General features: G+C 35.0%; 1 protein-coding gene across 1 annotated transcript; it reads left to right on the top strand.

Moving 5' to 3' along the window:
• The first annotated feature begins 251 nt into the window (after positions 1–251).
• Positions 252–24,634, top strand: LOC125656947 (uncharacterized). Its single transcript, XM_056148487.1, has 7 exons — positions 252–1,578; positions 1,686–1,738; positions 1,838–1,999; positions 12,271–12,348; positions 16,868–16,952; positions 17,629–17,666; positions 21,961–24,634. The coding sequence occupies exons 1-7, from the start codon at positions 1,487–1,489 to the stop codon at positions 22,485–22,487; spliced, it is 1,035 nt and encodes a 344-aa protein (XP_056004462.1). The 5' UTR covers positions 252–1,486; the 3' UTR covers positions 22,488–24,634.

The raw sequence follows: 24,634 nt of genomic DNA, 5'->3' as shown, positions 1-24,634 counted from the left end.
CTGGAATAAATAAACCCTACGTGACCACCCTATCTGGTATTTTAGATAACCGAATCACACGCGTATAGTAACTTGCGTTTTTCTGCAGAAGTTTGGAAAGTCTGTGGCAGTGTCATTATTCGTAGGGGAAAGTAGTCCCGGAGAATTTGACGCTGTACGGAGTTTGCGTTATCCCATAATGCCTAAATGGAAGAGTTTGGTTTGTAAGCAAACGAACTCTGACGGAAGTTTGGGTATTCACCTACAGCTGGTGACGTCTCAATATGAGTGAAACATTCTCGATGGGACATAACATAAACAATTTCTCTCTTCCCTTTGATACCGCTACATGAACACAAGGAGGCAAGAAATCCGACGTGATGTTGGATTTTGTCTTGGACAGTTGGGAAGCGGAGAAGAGAGGACTGAGATATATGTATTAAATAGTCACAGATTTGAATATCAGTTTTTATCAGTTTTTAAGGAATAAATATAACTCTGGAATAATCTACACAGTCAATACTTGTTAAAAGGTAGATGTATGTACATCATCTGCGTAAGAAGTTTGCAGGAAACAATATTTAAACACCTTATTACAATAAAATGTATAAAAAGTAAAAAAAATAAAAAATAAATAAAACAAACGAGAGAAAATGTTAGATACACCCGTATGTGTATACTACAAGGACTGTTCGGTACAGTGTAACACGGAACAGGGATATTTAGTAATTCAAACAGCTTCCAAGACAAAACCAATACAAACATTTTGATGTAAAAAAGCGTTAAAAGATTTTTTAATGCAATAAGTAATTATTTGATATCAGAATCAAGTTGACAGCCGTATCCCTATGAACTGTCCATATCTATGTTGAGATACAAAAAGCAATTTTAAGGAAATGTTTTTCAACAAATTGGGTGATAATAAGTTTATGATTGTAGGCCTACATGTATTTGAAAATGAAAATTTATTTACATTGAATGCTGTTTTAAGAGACTCTTTTTAGTATGTCAGGTTTTTTTTTTAAATAACCATGCAATTTAGTACACAGAATCCACATGAATATGGACAGTTTATTGAGGAACTATGAAATTTGTATTGTATTGTTACATGTATATATCATGTCTAGCTTTGAATAAAAATTATTTGATTGGGTTTGGTTTGCAATTAGAATATGAGAACATGGAAAGAATGTTACTCTCGGTACAAGGCGGTGAAATTGGTAACTCACCCTGCTCATAATCAAGCAGGATATAGCTGTTATCAAAATATCACAAAACTGGAAATATCAAATTCAGATTTCATTCCACTCCACTCCGATATTTACCACAAGCCGACTCGTGTTTGGCAAGACGCAGTACATTTTTGATATAGGTACTATGAAGTATTGGAATAACGGTGACATGATGTCAGTCAAATCACGTGTTTTGTGACAAGGAAGCGAATGATAGACACCAAATATTGTTTAACTGATAGTACGGTGAGGCGTTTCACTACATCGGGTTGGAAATGACGGAACTGAGGATATTTTGTTTGTGGATCTTTAACATTACGTGGATATCTGGTCAATATCTTACTGGAGAGAATATCTGTGGAAATAAGTAAATATATCATACTTTTAATATGGTTTTTGTTTTGCTTAAAAGATCTATTTTTAAGGAGATTTACAGGAAACTAATTTCCTTCATTTGATGATATGTAATTTCAGAACATTTATGACATGCTGCAAAGATTATGTACAAGTTGCAAACACATGTGTGGGTATGTTTTTGAGAATGTGTTAAAATAACCATTTTCATGAAATATTTTGATAAGTGTTATACAGATTGGAAGTTAGTATAACATTGGTGATCTTTTCAGAATGTGAGCCCGGATACTGGGGCTATAACTGCTCCTCGCCCTGTCCACCTAATCACTACGGACGTAAATGTAGCCAGATATGTGACTGTTCACCATCAGAGTACTGTGACAGAGGGTGGGGCTGTTTGTGTAATGAGACCAGTCTAAATTGTACAAATACAGGTCAGAAAAGTGTTTAATTTATTTCTGAAATTTGTCTAGCAATCTAAAAAATGTTTTAAAAACAAATGAATTTTCAATGGAGCACCATGAAATGATAAAGCATTGATGTATTTTAAGAATTTCGACTATTTTAGAATCATTACCTATAATTTCACACAAGAGATGGAAACACAAATTGGAGAAATCATTGGAAGAAGAACTATAGAGCACAATTATCACCAAGGAGTACATATTTAATGTGTCAGTTCAGAACGATGATTTACTTATAGAGTGGATCTCTATCTAACATGACGTGAATAAAATAAAATAGCCAAAATTTAGAATTTTCTGGCATAGGAAGTTTTACATCGGTATGATAAATCAAAGGCAAGACAGATTAGTATGGGTCGGCACGTGCCGGTGTTGTATAATAGTCTTTTCTACATAGTAGCTTTACACCCCGGAAAAATGGCTATATAGTAGCCTTTCCACCTAGGGGGAAAGTCTACTATATAGTAGATCTTCCCCCATAGCTGGGTTACCCCCTCAGGTTTATGGTTTTGAATTTAGAAAACAGACTATGGAAAGTCAGTCGGGCTTTGTACAACAAATATTGATATTGCATAAATATGAGTATCGAAAAGTGTATATTGCCGATAGTTTGAATGTAGATACATGAATTTTTATAGAGATACATTTTAGATATATACTTTACGGTATTACTGAGAAAGTATAATGCATACGAAATTATATAAATAAATAAATAAATAAATATATAAGAATATATTTATATTTTCCACCATGTTTTAAAAGGAAGTCAACCATTATGACGATGTAGAGTACCTCCTTAAGTAGACCAAGTATATGCAATGTATAAAGGAGACCATAAAAGTATACATACATGATTATGCAGACTATTTTTATGCCCCCCGTTGAAAAAGAGGGGGCATATTGTTTTGCACCTGTCGGTCGGTAGGTCTGTCGGTCGGTCTGTAGACCATGTGTTGTCCGCTCAATATCTTGAGAACCATTCACTTGATGATAATGATATTTCATATGTGGGTTAGTTATGAGTAGAAGAGGATCCCTATTGTTTTTCAGGTCAAAAGGTCAAGGGTCAATCTACTCTGGACACAGGAATATAATGTCCGCTCAATATCTTGAGAACCCTTTACTTGAAAGACATCAAACTTGGCACACTGGTACATCCTAAGGAGTAAATGACCCCTATTGATTTTGAGGTCATTTGGTCAAAGGTCAAGGGTCAAACTGGGCATAAGAATATACTGACCATTCAATGTCTAGAGAACCCTTTGCTTGACAGACATCAAACTTGGTACGCCACTACATCTTCAGAAGAAGATGGCCCCCATTGATTTTGAGGTCACATGGTCAAAGGTCAAGGGTCAAACTGGACATATGAATATACTGTCCGTTAAATATCTCGAGAACCCTTTGCTTGACAGACATCAAACTTGATACACTGGTACATCTTCAAGAGAAGATGACCCCTATTAATTTTGAGGTCACATGGTCAAAGGTCAAACTGGACATGGGAATATACTGTCTGCTCAGTATCTTGAGAACCCTTTTCTTGACAGACATCAAACTTGGTACACTGATACGACTTCAGGAGAAGACGACCACTATTGATTTTGAGGTCACTTGGTCAAAGGTCAAGGGTCACACTAGACAGGAATATACTGTCCGTTCAATATTTTGAGAACCCTTTGCTTGACAGACATCAAACTTGGTACACTGGTACATCTTCAGGAGAAAATTACCCCTACTGGACATAGGAATATACTGTCCATTCAATATCTTGAGAACCCTTTGCTTGACAGACATCAAACTTGGTACACTGGTACATCTTCATGAGTTGATGACCCCTATTGATTGTTAGGTCACATGGTCAATCCACTCTTGACATAGGAAGATATTGTCTGCTCAATATTTTGAATTGATGATACTACTCTCAATTAAATGATGTGTGTGTGTATAACCCTTTCAATTTTGCACTATGGGGGGCATATGTGTTTTACAAACATCTCTTGTTTTCTCTTGTTATTTCCTTAAAGAATTGTTGCATTTTCAAATTAGATATTGATTTCTAAACAAGAGGCCCACAGGCATTATCGGTCACCTGAGTACGAAAAAATTCCTGTATTGAATATCTAAGCTAAATTCTAACGTTCAGCAACAGTATAAAACAAGATGTGTTCTTCAATGCCCTCAAAAGTGCATACACTGATGAAAAGCTTTAAATAATATTATAGGTGTATTAACATTAAAACATATGACTAATTTGGATCCATCCCAGAGTCAAAACCCTGGTTTGTAAAATTAACTATTTTTTGTACATCCCTTTCTGCTATTCCTAAGTATGCAGTTACATTATACAGTATCAACAAACTTACACACAAATATTATAAACTAAGTTTGGCCCCATCCTGGGGTCAGAACCCCCACCCTGGGGATTATGAAATTTACAATCTTGGTGGAGGCCTTCCTTCTCTACGTCACTATGCATTTGGTTTTTCTTAAATATGTGCGGTTGTAGAGAAGAATGTTTTGAAAATTAGTCAATTTTGGGCAGTTTTGCCCGCCCGTAAGGCCCCAGGAATCCTGAAATTTACAGTGTATACCCCCCCCCCCCTTTTTCCGAAGATGCTTCATACCAAATTTGGAAAGAATTGGAATGATAGTTATCAAGAAGTTAAAAATTTCTATTGTTCACACATTTAATAACTGACCATTTTGGCCCACCGTAATACCAAACCCCTACCCCTGGGATCTTCAAATTTACAATTTTGGTAAAGGAATATCTGCTCTTTCTAAATGTCCATTATTTTCAATGTAGTATCAACAGCACTAAAGATGTTATTTTTAAGGGTTTTACACGTAAACACAATATAGTAAGTTTGGCCCTGCCCTGGGGTCAAAACCACTACCCCGGGGATCATGAAATTTACAATTTTGGTAGAGGCCTTCCTGCTCTACATCACTATGCATTTAGTTTTCTTTAAATATACGCGGTTGTAGAAAAGAACATATTTGAAAATTGGTCAAGTTTTGGTAGTGTTTGCCCCGCCCCAAAGGCCTCAGGGATGCGGGAATCGTTCCCCAGATGTTTCATACCAAACTATATATATATATATATATATATATATATATATATATATATATATATATATGTGTGTGTGTGTGTGTCTCTCTCTCTCTCTCTCTCTCTCTCTCTCTGTGTGTGTGGGTAGGAGGGTGGTAAACAAAGAGTAAGCCACAATGTATCAGAGTAAATCTTTATGTTCAATGATCTTCTGCAGTCTTGATTGTATCGATATCTTGAATTAACAAGAGGTCAATAGGCCTTAACGGCCACCTGAGCCCATGCATAGACCTGCTCTTTTTTGTATAATCCCCCAAAGCCTTTACAATTGAATCATTTGGTAGACTGCATATATAACCTCTTTACAAATGCATTCAGTGTGCAATATATTGTGGCAGATTAATAGACGGAATTTCAGACCCCCCCCCAACCCCCGTCCAGCAAAGTCTTTCCCCAAAAGTATTACTCGGGTAGGCAGCATCTTCATCACCTCATCTTTTTATTTATCTAGTTTTCATATAACATCAAAAGAACTAGAAATAAGATTTTAAGCACTATACACATTAACTGTCTTTGACCATTTTACCCCCATCCCTCTTCCCCCATCCTGAAACACTGCAGCCTGTTTTACAAAATAAACAATTTGTTAGATCATAAAATTTACAGTTTTGTTAGAGACTTCCTTGCGCATCATTACTATATGCTCAGTTTGTCTGTTATTTGCCTAGTAGTAGAGAAGATGCTTAAAGGAATAATGCATTTTCACTATATGACTAATATGGCCACGCCCTAACTCAGGAACCCCTGCCCCGGAGGTCATGAAATTTACAATTTTGGTAGAGGCTTTCTGGTTCATCATTACCATATATTCAGTTAGTCTGCTATATGCCTAGGAGTAGAGAAGATTATTAAAGAATTGCATATTTTTTACAGTTTTTACCCCAACATTAAGGTTCCTTGGGATGGTGGGTAATGGAATTTACATTTTCTGGTTCCCTTTTTCCCACAGATGTTACATATCAAATTGGGAAAAGATTGGTCCAGTAGTTTTTGAGAAGTTGTTAACGCTAGACGGACGATGGACAAGGGACGACGACTGACGCAGACCAATAGCATTATGTCACCTGAGTGACCCAGGTGACCTAAAATGTTTATTATAAATGGTATTTATAAGATGTTATACTGAATTCATGTAAGACTTTAAACTGTATCGGAGAACAGTTACGTAATTTATGTTCCGAAAACGGCTCCTCAAGTAGCAAGGTATTGGCATTTTACAAGGAGACAAATTAGAGAGAAAATTAGTGAATCTCTTATATTCACCTTTAGATGAATATCTATAGGGTTTCCAGCTGCATTCTAGAAATAAGTTTGAAACATTCAAGAATAGTCACCTTTTCATTTTATTTGTAAAAGAATATTAACATAAAATCCACAAATCAGAGGGAAACGCACATGAATGCAACTGCAGGACTGCAGTTTTAACACTTGAATAATTCTATCCTACAATTTTATAAAATTGTTATGTGAAACTTAAAAAGTAACGAGAGGCCCATAAGCAACATCGCTCATCTGAGCATCAGGTCCTAGCAATAAACAAACTTTAGCAAAACTATCATTATACCAGTACTTTGATTCCAAAATAAATAAATAAATAAATAAAAAAAAATCAAAGGTAACAACAAAAAATTCATTATTTGATTATTATATCCCCTTGTAGAGGCCCGTTGACCCTTCATTTAAACAGTTGAACCTAAGAATGCTTTGTGCCAAGTTTGGTCCAGTGGTTTTGGAGAAGAAGATTTTTAAAAGTTTTCAATGCATTTTTACTATTTGGCTGTTATTGTGGCCCTTCATTTAAATAAAATTGAATCCTCATTACCCCCAGGTAGCTTTGTGCCAAGTTTGGTTGAAATTGGTCCAGTGGTTCTGGAGAAGTCGAAAATGTGGAAAGGTTACAGACGGACAGACGACGGACAAGAGGTGATCAGAAAAGTTCAGTTGAGCGAGCTAAAAACGTTTTAGGAATACATACTAAAAATCAAAACTTTTCCAGAATATTCTTCGTATAGGAATAAAATATGATGACATTGTCCATTTGTCAGATTCAAAATAAATTCATATATGGAGACATTTTGTAAACGAATATGTATAAATCAAAGTACTGACAGTACAGCTGGGACTGAGTTGCACCACCTGGAATAATTACAATTATATCGATAACATGTTCACATCTATTAATTCACCAATGACCCGAGAACAGTTGGGGGAAAAGTTTCCTCTCAAAAACATCTAATTCAATTGAAAAATCCCACTTCCCCCTAATGAGGTGTAAAGAACCATGTCTAGCGAGAGAGCGAGTTGATTCCTTAGTAGCGGCAATTTGGAATCAGGGGTAGACAATCAACAGAGTTGTAGAATTTAAGTTTACTCCACTATCTGTATGAAAAGTTTTTGTGTTAATCAATTGGAGAGAGACAATTTTGATTCCTCGAACGATAAATACTTAATATCCGTTTAATTAACAAATTCTGAGTTGCCTAAATAGGTGCTGTTGTAAAAGTACGAACTATTCTGATTTTACATTATAACTACGTATATGATTTTTTTTTTTTTTTACATAACATTCGACTGAATTAAACAATGTTTGTTGAATTAATATATATTTCCAAAAACCCCAACCAACGGAAATCGGAAATTAACTATCCATTAAGGATATAAAAGAAATGAATAGCTAGAAAAGGATTAATTTCAGAATGGAAAGAATATGTATGGGAATGGTCCGCCGTAAACGTAACCGGAATGAAAAGAAGGGAGAAAATCTACTGTATAGTAGGTTTTCCGTGGGGGTCATCTGGCTATAAAGGGGGAAAAATCCTACTATATAGCCACATTTCCGTGGGGGAAGATCTACTATATTTTTCCGGGTGAAAAACTACTATATAGCCATTTTTACGAGAGGAACGATGGCTAGGGGGAAAGGCTACTATACAACACCGGCCCATTATATGAAATAAAATTTCATAAGTCGCATGCGTTTCTGCGGGACAGATGTCTGTTCTAATAAAGTATGAAGTCTTTTATTTTATTTATTTATTTTTTACCAAGGTTTATATATTTTTTATGACCACAAAAAAATAACTCGTGGTAAAATATGTTAAGGTAACTCCATACTTGCAGTTTTATCTGATACAAGTTTAAAATGTGTATTTATTTCCATTCATTAGAGTTCAAACTAACAAATTATCAAATAAAATATATAGGTCATCACACTTTTTAAGATTTGAGACATACATAAACAGAATCATATATCACCGTCAGAAAATTGCAATTTGGCTGAGAGGTTAGAGCGTTCGCCCCGCATGCGGAAGGCTCGGGGTTCGAATCCCGGCAGCGACACACCTAAGTTGTTAAAACAGGTAGTGACAGTTCCATCGCCAAACGCTCGGCATCAGATGTGATGTCACGGGTCCTCAGAGATGACCTTAAAAACGGATGATCCGTGTCACAGTAGGTGTGGCACGCTAAAGAACCCTCACTGCTCAATGGCCGTAAGCGCCGATCATAGGCCTAAATTTGAAGCCCTTCACCGGTCTTGGTGACGTCTCCATATGAGTGAAAAATTCTCGAGTGAGACGTTAAGCAAGATACAATAAATCAATCAATTTAAAATTTAACCCCCCCCCCCCCCGAAAAAAAAACAACCTCTGGTTATGACGATATCATAGCATTCATAACAATTTCATGAAACTGTTTCTTCACAAAAATATACAAAATGTTTGTAAAAATAAAGGAAACCTATCGCATAATAGACTCGATAGAGAAATCAATACAGAGTCATTGCCCTTGGATTCAATATTTTGAAACTTATCATTGCTTATCCATCTACAACTTAGACTTCTGAAATATTTCATTTTTAACAAAAGTTTAACAATAACTTTCGAAAAAGGCTGCAACAAAAGATACGTTCCTAACATGCATAAATCTAAATAAATCATTGATTTTGCAAAATCTGATTAAATCGCTGGAGGATCGAATTACTTTAAACTTTAAACGTCAGGAAAAAAACAATAATAATCTTACGCATGCACTGTCTGACAAGCGGTGCATTCGAAAGCACAAGAAGAACGTGATCAGGTCAGAGGCATACACGTAACATGTCAAACTGGAGCATTATTTTTATTGAGTATCGTGAATATTTGTCAAGAAACTAACCTTAAAAATCTAATGGGTGACCATGTATTTCGATATAAGAGTTTAGAAAAGTGTGTAAACTTAATGTATTGTGCGAGTTTGTGTCAAAGCGGATTATTTTACTAGTATAAGTAGACCATATTATTATTTGCTATGGGAAAATAAATATACTAGCCTTGTGGCCTCTCCCCACATTTACTGATGGGAACTTTTAGTAGAAAAATATCACTACTAAAACTAGTAAAGTATTAAAAAGAACGATATCAGGGTTTCAGAAAATTGGGCTTGGCAGAGTAAACTTGTACTTTGATCCCCCCCCCCCCCATTTCTTTGTGAAATCAGTGGTAAACTAAGTGAACTCTTTAATTACAGATATGTTTGGGCTACATTTTTGCAGTTACTCCCCTTACCTCGCAATTTGGGGATCGTACTTATCGAGGCGGTCCTAAGATTCACATAAAACGGGGGTGGGAGGGGGAGTTACAGCCGTATCTGATGTTTATTTCTGTCCAAGTTGTAATACAATGAATCCGAAAATTTTAGAAGTATCTGTAATCTGTACAGCACGCTGAAATCACATAATCGGGCACGTTGCATCGGTGTTTTTTTTTTTCATTAAAAAAAAATAAAGGGGTGGGCAGCTAGAGAAGAATTTGGTTTCGTAATTGCGTGGAAATTCTTATCTTGCAAAATTTAAAAAGAAGTCAAAGCTCTAAATCCTAATATTTTAGGGTAAGGGGACAAGGGTTCAGATCTTTCATTTCAATTATTTGGTTAATTTAATTACATTTCCACTACAATTCACTATCACTATTTAAAAGAAAAGGCCGGGAACCAGCCAATAGATCGAACTTTAAAAATGGGCAACGTTGCCTGTAATAATAGCGGAAAAAAGAGCAATGTCGAAAAAATTGTTGGGGGTAGTCCCCATTCTACCTTCCTAATGCTGCGTAACTGCAATGCTGGTCGAGCTGTGCAATATATTAAACTTGATTTGAATAAAAGAAATATTTTCAAAATATTGAATCGCACGTGAAAAAACAAAAACAACCCAGATTTTTACAGAAAGACTACATTAAATACGGATTCGATATACATGTACATGTAATTAACATTGCCCAGGCGCGGATCTAGAAAATTTTCAAGGGGGGGGGGAATGAACCAGAGGATTAAGTTGTTGATATCTTGATTAGAATTATCTCTTTTTTTATCGTCTGCATGGGTTTTAAATAGGTTAGCTACATGTACTAAATAAAAAAAACTCTTTAAAAAAGAATTTAAAATGACGAATAATTTACAGCATTTATTGCTAAGGGGTGTGTTATCAATGTCTGAAATAAAAGCTAATTCACAAATTTCCATAAACACCCCTCCCCCATAAAACTAAATTTGATGAATGTTGAAAATAATAACAATCAGTATGAAATTCGATGTCGATGACATAAACTTACAGGAGCCCCCCCCCCCTTTAAGTATTTAAATTTAGATTTTTATCCGACAATCAATGCAGTAACGATGTTCTCGGGAAACTATAAATACCATACGCTCTATCTTTCTCTCGCACTTTTTTAAACCAAAGATGTGTGTGTGTGTGTGTGTGTGTTGCAACGTTCGATCCCCCCTCCCCAGACCCGTTAATATAGAATGTACATGCGTTCGTTGCACAAATAAATAGAGACTTTGTTAGATCATGACCCAACATTGTCTGCGAAAAAAATCACACCTTGGACACATCAATAAAATCAGTGACTAAAATTATTTTGCAGTCATTTTATTTTTCACGAATTACAGAAAAATACCTTAAAGGGGCATGGACACGATATGAGCTGAAAACTTTCAAGTTTAATTTTTCCATTTTTATTGTTTGCAACGCTTAACTAGAGTATTTCTAATGGTCAACCATTTGAATATCAGTTGTATTCAGAATTAACTTGTACATTGAAAAACATCTGCTTTAAATGAACTTTTACTGATATATTTAACCTATGTAAACAAAAACAAGGCACGAGCCTTGTCTATATAACAAGGAATTGTGAGCTCTGTATCTCTCATGTACCTTGACAACTGATATTCAAGGTTTTGCTAACCATTAGAAATACCTTAGTTAAGCACTCTAAATATTAAAAATGGAAAAATAAAATTTTTAAAATGTCGGCTCAAATCGTGTCCATGTCCCGTTAAGTGGCACTTAATTGCAAGCAGATGTCGTAAATCCTTATATTAACGCTATAAATTGTGGACCGCAACATTTTGTGCACCCTCTGTATTCGGGGAGGGGGGATAACTCGCGCTGCATTGTGAAATGTATCCCATTTAGAGGTCATTTTTATTCAAATATAAGAATTTGACCACGTAATATTACGAAAACTGTCGAGATCAGAAATGTTCACGTGCAACGTCACGGAAAAGAAATTATATTTTGTCGAGATGTAGTACTAGTATATCGATCGATCAGACAAACGTATTTTTGTATCGATCTATCGGACAAGAGTAAACTTAGTATAGCCTGCTGTTGACTTTGGTATTGCGAATTAAGTAAAAATCTTATATAAGCTGCATTAATGAGCCACCAATAAATAGTTATTTCATATAATTAACGATTCTTTTCACTTAGTTCGTTCATCTCCGGATTTGATCGAAATTTCTCTATATTTTGCCAGCCATCGCGTTGTAATTTTCGCTTGGTATGAAACAAAGGGATTCTTTGGAACACCTTTTCTTAAAATATTTAGTTCTTACACTTCCCAAAATCTTTCTGGCACCAATGTTTCTTGTGTATTGTATGAGATATGTATCAGAACTTTAATTTTCACCTTTTCTAAAAGTACATTGAAAATACGAGGGCCTCGTACAATATAACTTAATAGTTTATCTTTTATCATACTAAATATATCTAGTACCCAAAGCAATACATCGTTATTATTTAAACCTCATGATACAAATCTAATCTATATCATTTGATCATAGCGTTTTTGTTCTTTTTTTAAATTAGAAACGGAGACAACAGCAAAAAACCCGTATGGAGCTGATCATACAGTCAACCACACCGATAAATCAGGCAATAGTGCAGGTAATAGCACTGGTGATAAAACAGGTAATATCACAAATAAAAATATACAATTATGGACTGTTTAGCAGCGAGACATCACAAAGCAGGTCTGAGTAGGGTTATCACCCGAGGGCGCCTATGCGCCCGAGGGGATAACTCTACTCAGACATGATAATTTGTGATGTCTCCCTTCTAAACAGTCCATAATAGTTTTATTATCCCGAAGAATTGAATGTTACAAAAACGATCACAAATTTATTGACTTTTACCAAGTATCTTTTTTATCTAAAATGCCAATGAATTCGTAACAACTTTCTCTGCAGAAAATTCTGATAACTTTTTAATAGTTTTCGAGTGCTGAAATTCATGTTACCCTCAACAACATACATCATTTTGTTTTACACTCGATGTCATACATTTATTAGATATATATGTTAACGAAAGCAAAACATTGAGGTTTGAGAAAGTTAAGGATGTTCTCTCCTGGTTTGAATTTTTTCAGCAGTATCAAACTTTTTTGATAAACCATTTTAACTGATACATCTTTATCCGAAAGACATTTTAAACATAAAAAAGAGTATTTTAGTGTGGACTTTAAAGAATTACAGCCCCTCAAAGTTGTCCCTTTGCTGAAACTTAATATTTCATGAAAATCATCAATTTTCACAAGAAACACACTATAAAAAAATATTAAGGACAGAATAATCTTGGCTTTCTTTTACTTTATGAAAATTAAGCATAATGATTATTTCAATAACTTTTACATAAAATATATCACCAATTCTACAAAAAAGCATGTATTAATTAACATAATTGTATAAAATATCACAAAATTGAAGACCTATTTCATCAAAAATTCAACCTAGGGAGAATATCTGTATCAAACTTTTACTGAAATTACTAATGTAAATTTGAATCATATTTTTGTTTAATTTAAATGAAAAAAATGTGTGGGATAGTGCATTGGAACAAAGATTTGAACCATTTTGTGTCCCCACCCCCTTCTTACACTGATATACATTCTAAACAATAACAATATACGATTTGTTTTAAAACAAATTCTATATTTTTATTTCATTATATAATAAATAATCAGAAAACATAAATAATATATGCATATATACAATACTAATTCATTGATAACTACAGAATGTGTAAAACATATGCCCCGCATCAGCATTTTCTAATTTCCATGCACTGTGACCTTGATCTTTGACCTTCTGACCCCAACATTGATAGGCATCTTCCCTTCCTTGTATGTACCCCCTTTTCCCTTTGAACTCTTTTTAATGAATTAAATTCGCTGTATACTTTGGCGATTTTTTAAAACAATGATATAGATTACACTTTTTAATCAAAATGATGCTCCAATAATGATACATTGAACGTTAGGAGCGAGATTCGCTCATGACCGACTAGGCGGGATCGGGAAGATCGCAGATCAATTTAGGTACAGAACTACATAGTTTGTAGATTTTATTTTCATAAAAAAAATTCTTGTATATTGAAAAACTTACAAATTTATTCAATACTATATCAGCAGCCTCTGATTCGGGTACTACATCGCTAACATCCCTCCATTCCCCCTCTCGTCTGACAATATGTACAGTACTGTAGTGTGTCACCATGTGCGTGGTTGTGCCTGCTTGTCTGTAATTTTCTTTGTCTGCCACTCACTTGTGAGAATATTGGATGCAGCCTGATCTATAACTGCCGTTTTACTTCTAACGAATCGCCCATGTATGTTTATGGACTGCTTTAGAATAGACTAAATGCGACATCGTACACGGTACAGTATGCGTCTTTGAGCTTGAGTTTGTTTACAATGGTAACGTCATCATGAATGTCGTAAAATGAGAAAATGAGTAAAAAATTGTCATGTTTTAATTAATTTTTGTTACTTTATACACGTATCAACACTTCGCCGCAAGTTACGTCCCTTTGCGGGGTCAGCCAAAGGTCAATCGGTGAAAAACCAAGTTTTCCTTCTTTACCTTACCAAATGTAAGATGTTATTACTTTGAATTTTAGCCAATTACCAAGTTTTCATACAAGTTAATGGGTTGCCCCAATCTGGGGCATATTGTAGTTGACTGCAGTTGATGGAAAAATAACAGATGTCAAAGCTACAGATAGGAAAATTAATTTTTGTTACTTTATTAACATTATTTACAAATAAAAACAGATATTGATGTTCTTCTTTGTGCATACGAAATAAAACACACGCATTCCCACAGTTACGACTTTAAAAAGTATGGAGACTCACTCGTGGTAAAATTACCACGAGAGTACACCCTTAAACGAGAGAAAACTTTAAATTTTGACGTCACAGTAGAATGACGCAAAAACATAACGTCAAACGTATACATTTCGTAACGTATTTCAAAACAAAAACGTAAACATAAAGTGAAATGCAAAATTGCATTATAATGGAAATATTTTTCTTCTCGATTGTTATTTGCGAGCGTTAATGTTGACGATGAAGTTTATGATTAACGATTCCTCATATTTTCAATTATTTTTTAATAGTGCTTTCTCGCTTGTGCCAATATAAGTTTCTTCTACAGGGAGACAACACAGTTGTCACCCTGTGCGTGAGGGAGACATCACGAATTGTCTCCCTCCACGTGACCAGCCCTCGACCAATGAAATTGATTGTATTATTCTGAAGGATAACACAGGTAATATCAGAGGTAATAGTACAGTTAATAGCACAATAACGCTAATGATAAAACAGGTAATATCACAAATTATAACACAGGTAAAAACACAGGTAATAACACAGGTGATAGAACAGTTAATAACACAAGTATCAACACTGGTGATTAAACAGGCAATACCATGGGTCATAACAGGTAATATCAACAATTAAAACATAGGTAATGACACAGGTACAAACAAAGGTTATATCAGGTAATAATTAGGTAATAACACAAGTTATATCTCAGGTAATAACACAGGTTATATCTCAGGTAATAAGACATATTATATCTCAGGTAATAACACAGGTTATATCTCTGGTAATAACACATATTATATCTCAGGTAATAACACAGGTGATAGAACAGTTAATAACACAAGTATCAACACTGGTGATTAAACAGGCAATACCATGGGTCATAACAGGTAATATCAACAATTAAAACATAGGTAATGACACAGGTACAAACAAAGGTTACATCAGGTAATAATTAGGTAATAACACAAGTTATATCTCAGGTAATAACACAGGATATATCTCGGGTAATAATATATAAATATTGCATGTAGTTGAGGGTAACATTGAAAATTTTCACCCCTCGAAAAACCATTGTCAACCTCGGCTACGCCTCGGTTGACAATGGTTTTCTTGGGGTGAAAATTTTCAATGTTACCCTCAACTACATGCAATATTTGTTTTATTATACTGAATGTTATATAAACAACAAAGCAGAAAGACTTACGTCTGTTGACATTTGATCAATCACTGTTATGCGATTTTTCGTATATCAATGCGGGTATTCGTGTTTATTACAAACGCTCAAACGACGTCGTCTAACAATCTACGGCGAACCGTACGCGCATAAATTTGACGCATGTGATAATTTTTTATAATATCACCCGTTGTCAAGTACTGTTACCCGTTGCTAGATACTATCACCCTGGAGGGCGTGCTTTCTGTTCTCAGAGGTTAACAATATGTCTTTTCAAATACTTCTCGACCAATCAGATTCGAGTATTTTACATTAAAGTATAATAACACAGATTATATCTCAAGTAATAACAGATTATATCTCAGGTAATGACACAGGTTATATCTCTGGTAATAACACAAGTTATATCTCAGGTAATGACACAGGTTATATCTCAGGTAATAACACAGATTATATCTCAGGTAATAACACATGTTATATCTCAGGTAACACATGTTATATCTCAGGTAATAACACAGGTTATATCTCAGGTAATAACACAGGTTATATCTCAGATAATAACACAGGTTATATTACCTGAGATATAACCTGTTGAGGTCCAATCCGGCACGTTTATCATAGAAACGACCATAGTTCAATCCTGCACATTAGCAAATGTTCAAGTCATGATATCTATCTAACCAAGGCAATTTAAGGGACAAATAGCATACACTGGTTCAAGTTTTCATCAAAAGATATGTGCACAGTCTATTTTACCGAAATTATCTTTCTTAAAATGCATGAAAACATGATTAGAAACATCTTCGCCCTCTTCGAATTCTATCGAGGCAACATCGTCAACTTTGATCAATGAATTTAGAGTTGTATGTGTACATGAGTAAGAATTCCAACACCCAATCAATTTAATGATGCCTCCCGGGCCAGGCAGTGTTTTAAATTCATAAATTCGTCGTCTAATAAGTCGGTAAAATGGAGAGTTTTAAGAGCCTACCTTTGTTTGGAAATGCCGTCTGCCATCTTGTTTTGTCCAATCCTGCACACGATCATGACAGTGTTAATTGAAAGAGAAATATGAGCTTGATAAATTCATTCAATAAAAATGACATTTTCAATTCATTTCATTCCAGCTAACAAAAGATATCTTTTGAATGTTGTCCTTCCTTGCCTAATGTCAGCTATACTTATTCTACTGATTGGCATCTCAAGTTTAAGGTATGATTAACTCGGTTATTGATATCTCAGTTTACGAAAATGTGAAGATAACGAACAGTGATTCATCTCAGAACTAATAAAAAATACAACATTGAGAGCCAGGCAAACACGGACTTGACATACCAGAGTTGGTATCAGATACCTTAGAGCAGTAAACATCCCCTGTCTACTGGTCACACCCACATACCTTGATCGCGAAAACAGAGCAATGCATAATCAAAATCAGTGTGTAAAAAAACTGCTTAAGAATCGGTATGAAAGATATCGGGCATCGTTTGACCCAGTGAAAGGTTGTATTGGTAAAGAACTAAGTTCGTTTGGTATCATATTTGGTCCCCTGAATTATTAAAAAATGAAGTACATATTGCATTGCCAATTAATGACAGAGATACACTTGTCTAAATGATAACCGAAATTTTGAAAATGCGTCGCATTTCTACTACATTGAAGATATTCGAATAGGTCCGCATAATATTACTACTTTAAAATTTTCACACAAAACATCTATGTGTATGCATTTCACATATAAAAAAATTACGATGTTGATATTGTGCGGACCTTAGTTTTTTCTTATGTTAAGGTTCATATTATGGCATTTTCACAGCACGCAAGTACATGTCATGCTTATGGATGTTGTTTTGTTGAATGACATTTTTGTTTTCAACATTGTTTTCAGACTTTGGAACAAATTCAAACGGAGAAGAGTTGAGAAAGGTAAGCAATAACTACATATGTTGAATATAAAGGTAGCGAATAGTAATTTCATAAATTCTAAAATGAATACAAATTTTAAATCAGGATTGATTGATTAAATGTTGTTTAACGTCCATCTCGAGAATCTTTCACTATATGGAGACGTCACCTACGCTCACGGCCTTTGAGCAGGGAGAGATCGTTATCGTGCCACACCTGCTGTGAAACGGGACCTCGGTTTTTGCGGTCTCATCCGAAGGACCGCCCCACTTAGTCGCCTCTTACAACAAGCAAGGGGTACTGAGGACTTATTCTAACCCGGAACCCGAGATGAGGACAAACATGGAGCCCTGGAAACAGCAATAGTAGTATCAGGTGCATAGGAGGAGTACTTATCCTATGTTGGGTCCCTTTATCTTGAACTGTTGAAAGGAGAAAAAAAAAATGGCCCAAACATTTGTAAGAAACACGACAGACAGCATTCAAACCAACAACAGGTTTTTCTAGATTTTGTACTGTTTCAAGAATTTATGAGATTGGTCATTGTTCGTTATCTTCACCTGTTTTATAAAGTTGTAATAAGTAGCCCAACATACAAAAACTATGTTACAAGCTTGTCAACTGGAACCAGCACATATTTCACGTATAACATATCTACTTCTTTCATCACTTTTGATTGACTAAACAGAGAGGGATACATGGTACGCTATTGTCTTTGTTACGTGTGTAATACGCGATTTTAATATTTCTCTAATACTGTTGATCCATGTTAAGATTTTGCCTTTCATATTTAGCACAGCGTCTGGAGTATTCCTCGATAGAATTGGTAATGGGAATGAAATTCTATTATAATTTTTAAGATCGATGTTCTCTGAATGGCTGACCTCTTAAACTTTGTGATTGCAGGTCATCATCTGCAACAATATTTACATCCCAAGTAACGACATGTCCAGCTGGTGACTTATAAAAACCCTTGATGGGATGTTTGTTCTAGGGAATGACACGAATTTAATTTATTTGTGAATATATCCAAATTTTTATAAGTTTGCTTGGTTATATATGTGATCGCCGGTGGCATGATTGCTCAGTCAGCAGAACACCTTGCTAGAGATTAAAGGGACCCAAGTTCGAATCCCGGTCTGGTACAGCGCATTTTCCCTATTCCTGTTACATTTGGCGTGCCGTGAACAGAAAAAAATTCCCGGATTGATGTCTTCTAGATTTGAAGATATTTAAGGAGGGAGGAATGTGACGGTCCGATTACCGGTGGCTCGATAGCTCACTTGGTTGATTGCTTTTTAGTTACCTTTACGTCCTGTCGACAATATTTCATGCACAATGGTTGAGCACCTGACTGTGGATTCAGGGGGCCCGGGTTCGAATCTCGGTCTGATTGGTTGCATATTCTCCCTTCCTTACAGTTAGTGCTGTAGACCAGCCTACGGTACTGACAGTTGAAAATGTCTGCCTGGAGATAAAGATCCAGCCTACGGTATTGACAGTTGAAAATGTCTGCCTGGAGATAAAGATCCTGTCCACGGTACTGACAGTTGAAAATGTCTGCCTGGAGATAAAGATCCTGGATTGATGTATTCAAAGTGATAACATTTAAAAAGGGAAGGATGTGAGGCTCAAACGGGTTCGATCGCCGGTGGAAAATATCACTCGGTTGGAAGAGAATCTAATTAGAGATTGAGGGGCAGATTTGAATCCCAGTCTGGTCCGTTGTATTTTCTCCCTTCCTGTTGTATAAAATTACCTTTGTCTATCTATCTGTCTGTTTTTCATATTTCCATTTCTATATGTCTCCACAAACAGTTGCATATGAGCGGTAGGATCAGGGCTACAAACCAGCTCCAAAATTATTAGAATTACGTGCATGGTCTATGTTAAAGCTCCTTCTCAAGCTCCTTCTATTGTTTAATGTTCAGGATATGAATTTTGTTATTGAACATTCGAGTAAAGTTTCGGGTTTAGCGATTGACTGGACAATCAAATGACAAAGTTCGAGTTTTGGAGGAAAATTCACTTCTTTAACTCTATAAGTAAAATTTCGGTTTTCAGTCAAGCAAATGGTAAAGTTTATATCTGGGGAAATATTCGATTTCAAATGATGAAGCATGCGTGGGTTACACGTGTATAGTGACGTTGAATTGCTTGCTTCAGATGTCACAATTCACCTATAATTTCCAACAACAAAAAATGACATTGAATTTCTTTAACGAATTATAATTGGTTGTAAATACATATTTCACAATAATGAAATTTACATGGGTGATTCATATGAAATGTGTATAACCAGATTAGCTTAAAGTCTCGGGCACATTCAAGGATGCAAAATCTGTAGTTGGAATGTGTTTGTGAGTGTACTGAACTTTAAGGTATTTTCACCCTCCTTTGACGTCATAAGACTTTGCAAAGTCAATGATTTGATAAGATTTATGCATGACAGAAATTTTGATGGAGTCTTTTCTAATAGTTATTGTAAAAATCTTGTTAATCACAAAATATTTCAAAAGTTTAAGTTATATATAAATAATCAATTATATGCTTCAAAATATTGAATCCATGGACAATAACTCTCTTCTCATTAAAGAATTTATCAAGTCCATTATGCGATAGATTTCCTTTATTTTTCAGAAACATTTTTTTTTATAGAAACAGTTTCATGAAATTGTTATGAATACTATTTTATCGTTACAAACAGTTTTTGTGAAATTTTGATAATGCTGTTTAAGGAAAATTGCAATTTTCTGACGTCGATAACAGATATTTTGTGTGAATTGATAAAAAAAAATCATTAATACCGCAAAATACCCATTTTATCATTTTTATTTGTTACTAAGATATATTATTTGAAGAATCAACAATCAAATATAAGATTGAACCCATAAATCTAGAGGGTTGGAACTGCCTTAGGTTCCATGATTGTTTATTTCAAAATTTAGATCTACTCTTTGTTCATCTGTGATATGCATCAAATATTGCTTCTGTCTCTCTTCTTCTGTAAAACGTCCTGATAAGTTCTTCATTCTTCAGTTATGTTCATTTTATATATTCATGATTATAAGACACAGAATTAATGTAAAATACACAACGGTCACCCGAGTACTCTACATCATATTTTCCAAAGCTTATGACATGTGTACATGGAATTTTAAAACAAATAATTAATACTCAAATATTTCTAAACTAGCGATTGCTACGATTGACCACATATTACTCGATCGAAAAATGTTAGTTAGTACGAAAAAAATATAAGCCATTAATCAGGTTACTTTTTTCAGTAAACAAATATTGTCATATTCATATGTACGTAGAAAGAAAGGGTGATGTAATATTCAAAGGCCTAGAGGATTTGTTGACCGATTCGATTTGACCATCTTCAAAGTAAACTCCCAGATGATTATGATAATTACCATCCAGTTTATATGTCATATCTCCTCGAAAGTTCCTCATCAGTATCAATTATGCAAAAAATAAACTGGGGTGGTGATGGTGTTCAACTAATAATTCTATGGACTCCACACTAGCGAGTGCAACTTTTACATTCATCATCAAAATGACGTCCCAACGTCTCACAATTACTCATTACAATAATGCAAACAGTTTACCATCTTGATGTTCATAAGCAAAGAAGGGTTTCTAAGATACAATGCATTTTCAATATATGATCAACTTCTCCTCCATGGGGACCTGAACACCAAACCCAGGTGTCATGGGTTTCACAATTTTGGTAGAGGGCTCATTGTTTATTTTAACAATGAAAACAGTTTGGCTGCTTGTTGTCCGGGAATAAAGATTTAAAAATTACATTAATTTTGATGCTCACTCCCAAGAAAGGCAGGACCAATGAAACTCACAATTGTTGTTTCCCTTTACCCATAAATGCTTTATACCAAAATTGGTTAGAATTGGTTTTGTCGTTCAAGAGATTGATTGATTGATTGATGTTCTCCGCCACAATCAACAATTTTTCAGTTCCATGTATCTGGTGGCGCCCAGTTTTTATTGGTGTAAGAGAAAACCCAGATACAATGTAACTGGGAAGAGACCACCGACCTTCCGAAAGTAAACTGGGAAACGGCGCGAGCAGGATTCGAACTCACGCCGACAGAGGTAAGAGGCCGTGTGATTTTGAGCGCGATGCTCTAACCACTCGGCCACGGAAAGAAGAAGCTAAAAATATTCAAAAGTTAACAATCGGCGCACGACTATGGACGAAATGTTTGATTTTAACTGTCTACAAAACTTGGTAGGATATTAAAACATTAAGGGATCATGACTAAAACTTGTGTCGTCCATCTCTTCTTAGAAACACAGGAACTGGACGATATTCCAGAGTTACACATCGATGGACCCACCTCTCCTAGTGCTTTACAGACTCCGCAGACTGGAGAGCGTCAACCGGAAGACACATATGCTCACACGACATTTGGGATTTACAACCATGTAAGTCTGAGAGTACAATACAGCAAAGAATCTGTTTATGATACAGGGAAAAGACCGGATATAGACGAATCTCCACCATGTCCAGGACTACCTCCGGATACGATCTTTGAACAGGACGAGGAACCAGTTCACGACAGACAAAAAGATAGTCAATCAGAATCTGATGATTCAGAAAACGAGTACTTCGACGTGAGTTACACAGGACAAGTGTTATGTAGTGTACAAGAATCGCCTGGACAAACATCTTCGTTGACATCAAATTCGAATATGGATAATGAAGACGTTTCTGATTATGTTAACTGGAAAAGTATGCAAGAGGGACACTTTTATGGTAGTGAGGTGTATTCTTGCAATGAAGACGTAATGTTACATCAACAGCATTTGAAGTAATTTTATCCTTCTGTGATGTCATCAGGTTTTTCCAAAATCAATGATTTATTTAGATTTATGCCTGGTATAGATGAATAATCAATGATACGTTTTCAAATATTGAATCCAAGAGCAATAACTCTGTTTCTATTGATTTCTTTATCAAATCTATTATGCGATAGATTTCCTTTATTTTTTACAGACATTTTGTATTTTTTTGTGAAGATACAGTTTCATGAAATTGTTATGAATGCTACTATATCGTCATAACCAGTTTGTATGGAATTTTAATAACACTGTTTAATGCAATTTTCTGACGGTGATGTATGATTCTGTTTATGTACGCCTCACATCTTAAAAAGTATGAGTATTGACGACTTTTGTATTTTATTTGATAAATTTGTTAGTTTTAACTCCAATGAATGGAATTAAATACACATTTAAAACTTATATAAGATAAAACTGCGAGTATGGAGTTACCTTAAGTTAGAATTCCAGTGACTAAATTTGTAATTAGAATCTGACATAAAAATGATGTTAAAATGTAAAAGAATAGATGATAGATGACATGAATGGACATATTTCGTCCGTAATGATTTATACAGTATTAGAGATGGATGTTCTTACGGAAATCAGTAGTATATGTTTACTGCAATTATTGTTTATTTTTCTTGTCAGGATGTCATCAATGAAATAAGTACGGTTTTTAATCAAACTACATTTCAATGAAATATTGAAGACGTGCAGCAAAACTCTGTTGAGTTATCCCCGATCTCATAAATCACTACAAGTATTTTTTTTCTAAAAGAAATGTATGCTTCCCCATGGAACTTTTCAAAGGTATTTTTCTCCCATTTATGTGAGAGTATTCTGTGATAAAAGTAAATAAAAGTGTGCTAGATTAACCGCTTTCATTTTCATGGAAAGAAAAGGAATGGTTGTCAGTTGGGGTTTAGGAGATTTATCTGCGAATGCTTTTTATGGGACAGTATTTTACTTTAAATGCGTCAATTGATAAATTTTAATTCTGTGTAAGAATCATACAAATGATAATGTATTGATGGAAAGGATGTATTTTTGCATATTTGATATTTTATTTAATACCACATTGGACTGCAGTTTTTGTCTACTTAGAAACGATACTGTTTCATTTGATTAAGGACAGATATACGTATTATATTCGTTTGAACATATTCTGCTTATGTAGCATATAAGGAATTAATGTTCCTATTCTAACATTATTTTCGCGAAAACTTTTTTAAAATCTGGAATACATAACATAACGAAAAGTGATATCGTTCTGATGACATCATATCGAAAAACACTCGACACTGGTACCTTTTGTTCACACGACAGAGTTATCCAAATTCTGAAGGGCAAGGAACACCTGTAAGTGAATCATGGCAAACAAGGTCAATACAGATATTTATCTCTTGCTTGATTGGTTTGTTTTACGTCCCGTCGAGAATTTTTCACTCCCGTTGAGAGATCACCAGCTGCAGGAGAAGAACCGCGAATTTAGACCTACATGTAAGCTTAGCACTAGGGACCGTAGCAGGGAGGTTCTTTAACGTGCCAATGCATGTCGCGACACAGCTGGACCTCCATTTTAAAGGTGATATCCGAAAGATCCGTGATTATAGCCTCTGTATTCCGATCATTTGATGAAGGAGCAATCAGTATCTATGTTTACGTCTTAGTACGAGTGGGGCTCGAACTTCCAGTTAGGAAGCGAACGCAATACGATTGAGCTACCTCGACCACACCACGTGCTTAGGAGCTAAATGTAATATTTGATTTTCCCAACATCGGGCAAAAATGAATTACAAATTCCCCAATTGATACGATAGGTTATTATTTTTTGATTGTCGAATGAAAGATGATGTCTCTAATTACTTTCGACAAAGCCTTGCACTCTACCTGCTGTAAGATGGATGGTCAACCTTCACTGGTATCGTTTCATAAGCTCTAGTAGCTGGTGTCGATGTTTAATTCAATCATATAATTTAATTTCATTTCTAACACGGAATTTGATTGGCTTAATACGCTGAAAAAATATTATATAAACTAACTTGCTATGGAGACATGTCCTTAAAACAATGCTACAGAACTACATTTTAGTATTACTTCCTGTTTACTTAAGAGACCAAAATAAAACAAGGATAAAA

This window comes from Ostrea edulis, chromosome 1, assembly GCF_947568905.1.
Source record: "Ostrea edulis chromosome 1, xbOstEdul1.1, whole genome shotgun sequence".
Taxonomy (NCBI): Eukaryota; Metazoa; Mollusca; class Bivalvia; order Ostreida; family Ostreidae; genus Ostrea; species Ostrea edulis.
The sequence above is the reverse complement of the archived record's forward strand: the minus strand, read 5'-3'. Positions and strand labels throughout refer to the sequence as shown.

What these genes read in the sequence shown, in the direction of transcription:
- LOC125656947 (XM_056148487.1), top strand. Translation starts at nt 1,487, where the DNA reads ATGACGGAACTGAGGATATTTTGTTTGTGGATCTTTAACATTACGTGG. An exon ending in AGTTGCAAACACATGTGTGG is followed by an intron (nt 1,739 to 1,837) that starts GTATGTTTTTGA and finishes TGATCTTTTCAG; the next exon opens with AATGTGAGCCCGGATACTGG. An exon ending in TCTAAATTGTACAAATACAG is followed by an intron (nt 2,000 to 12,270) that starts GTCAGAAAAGTG and finishes TTTTTAAATTAG; the next exon opens with AAACGGAGACAACAGCAAAA.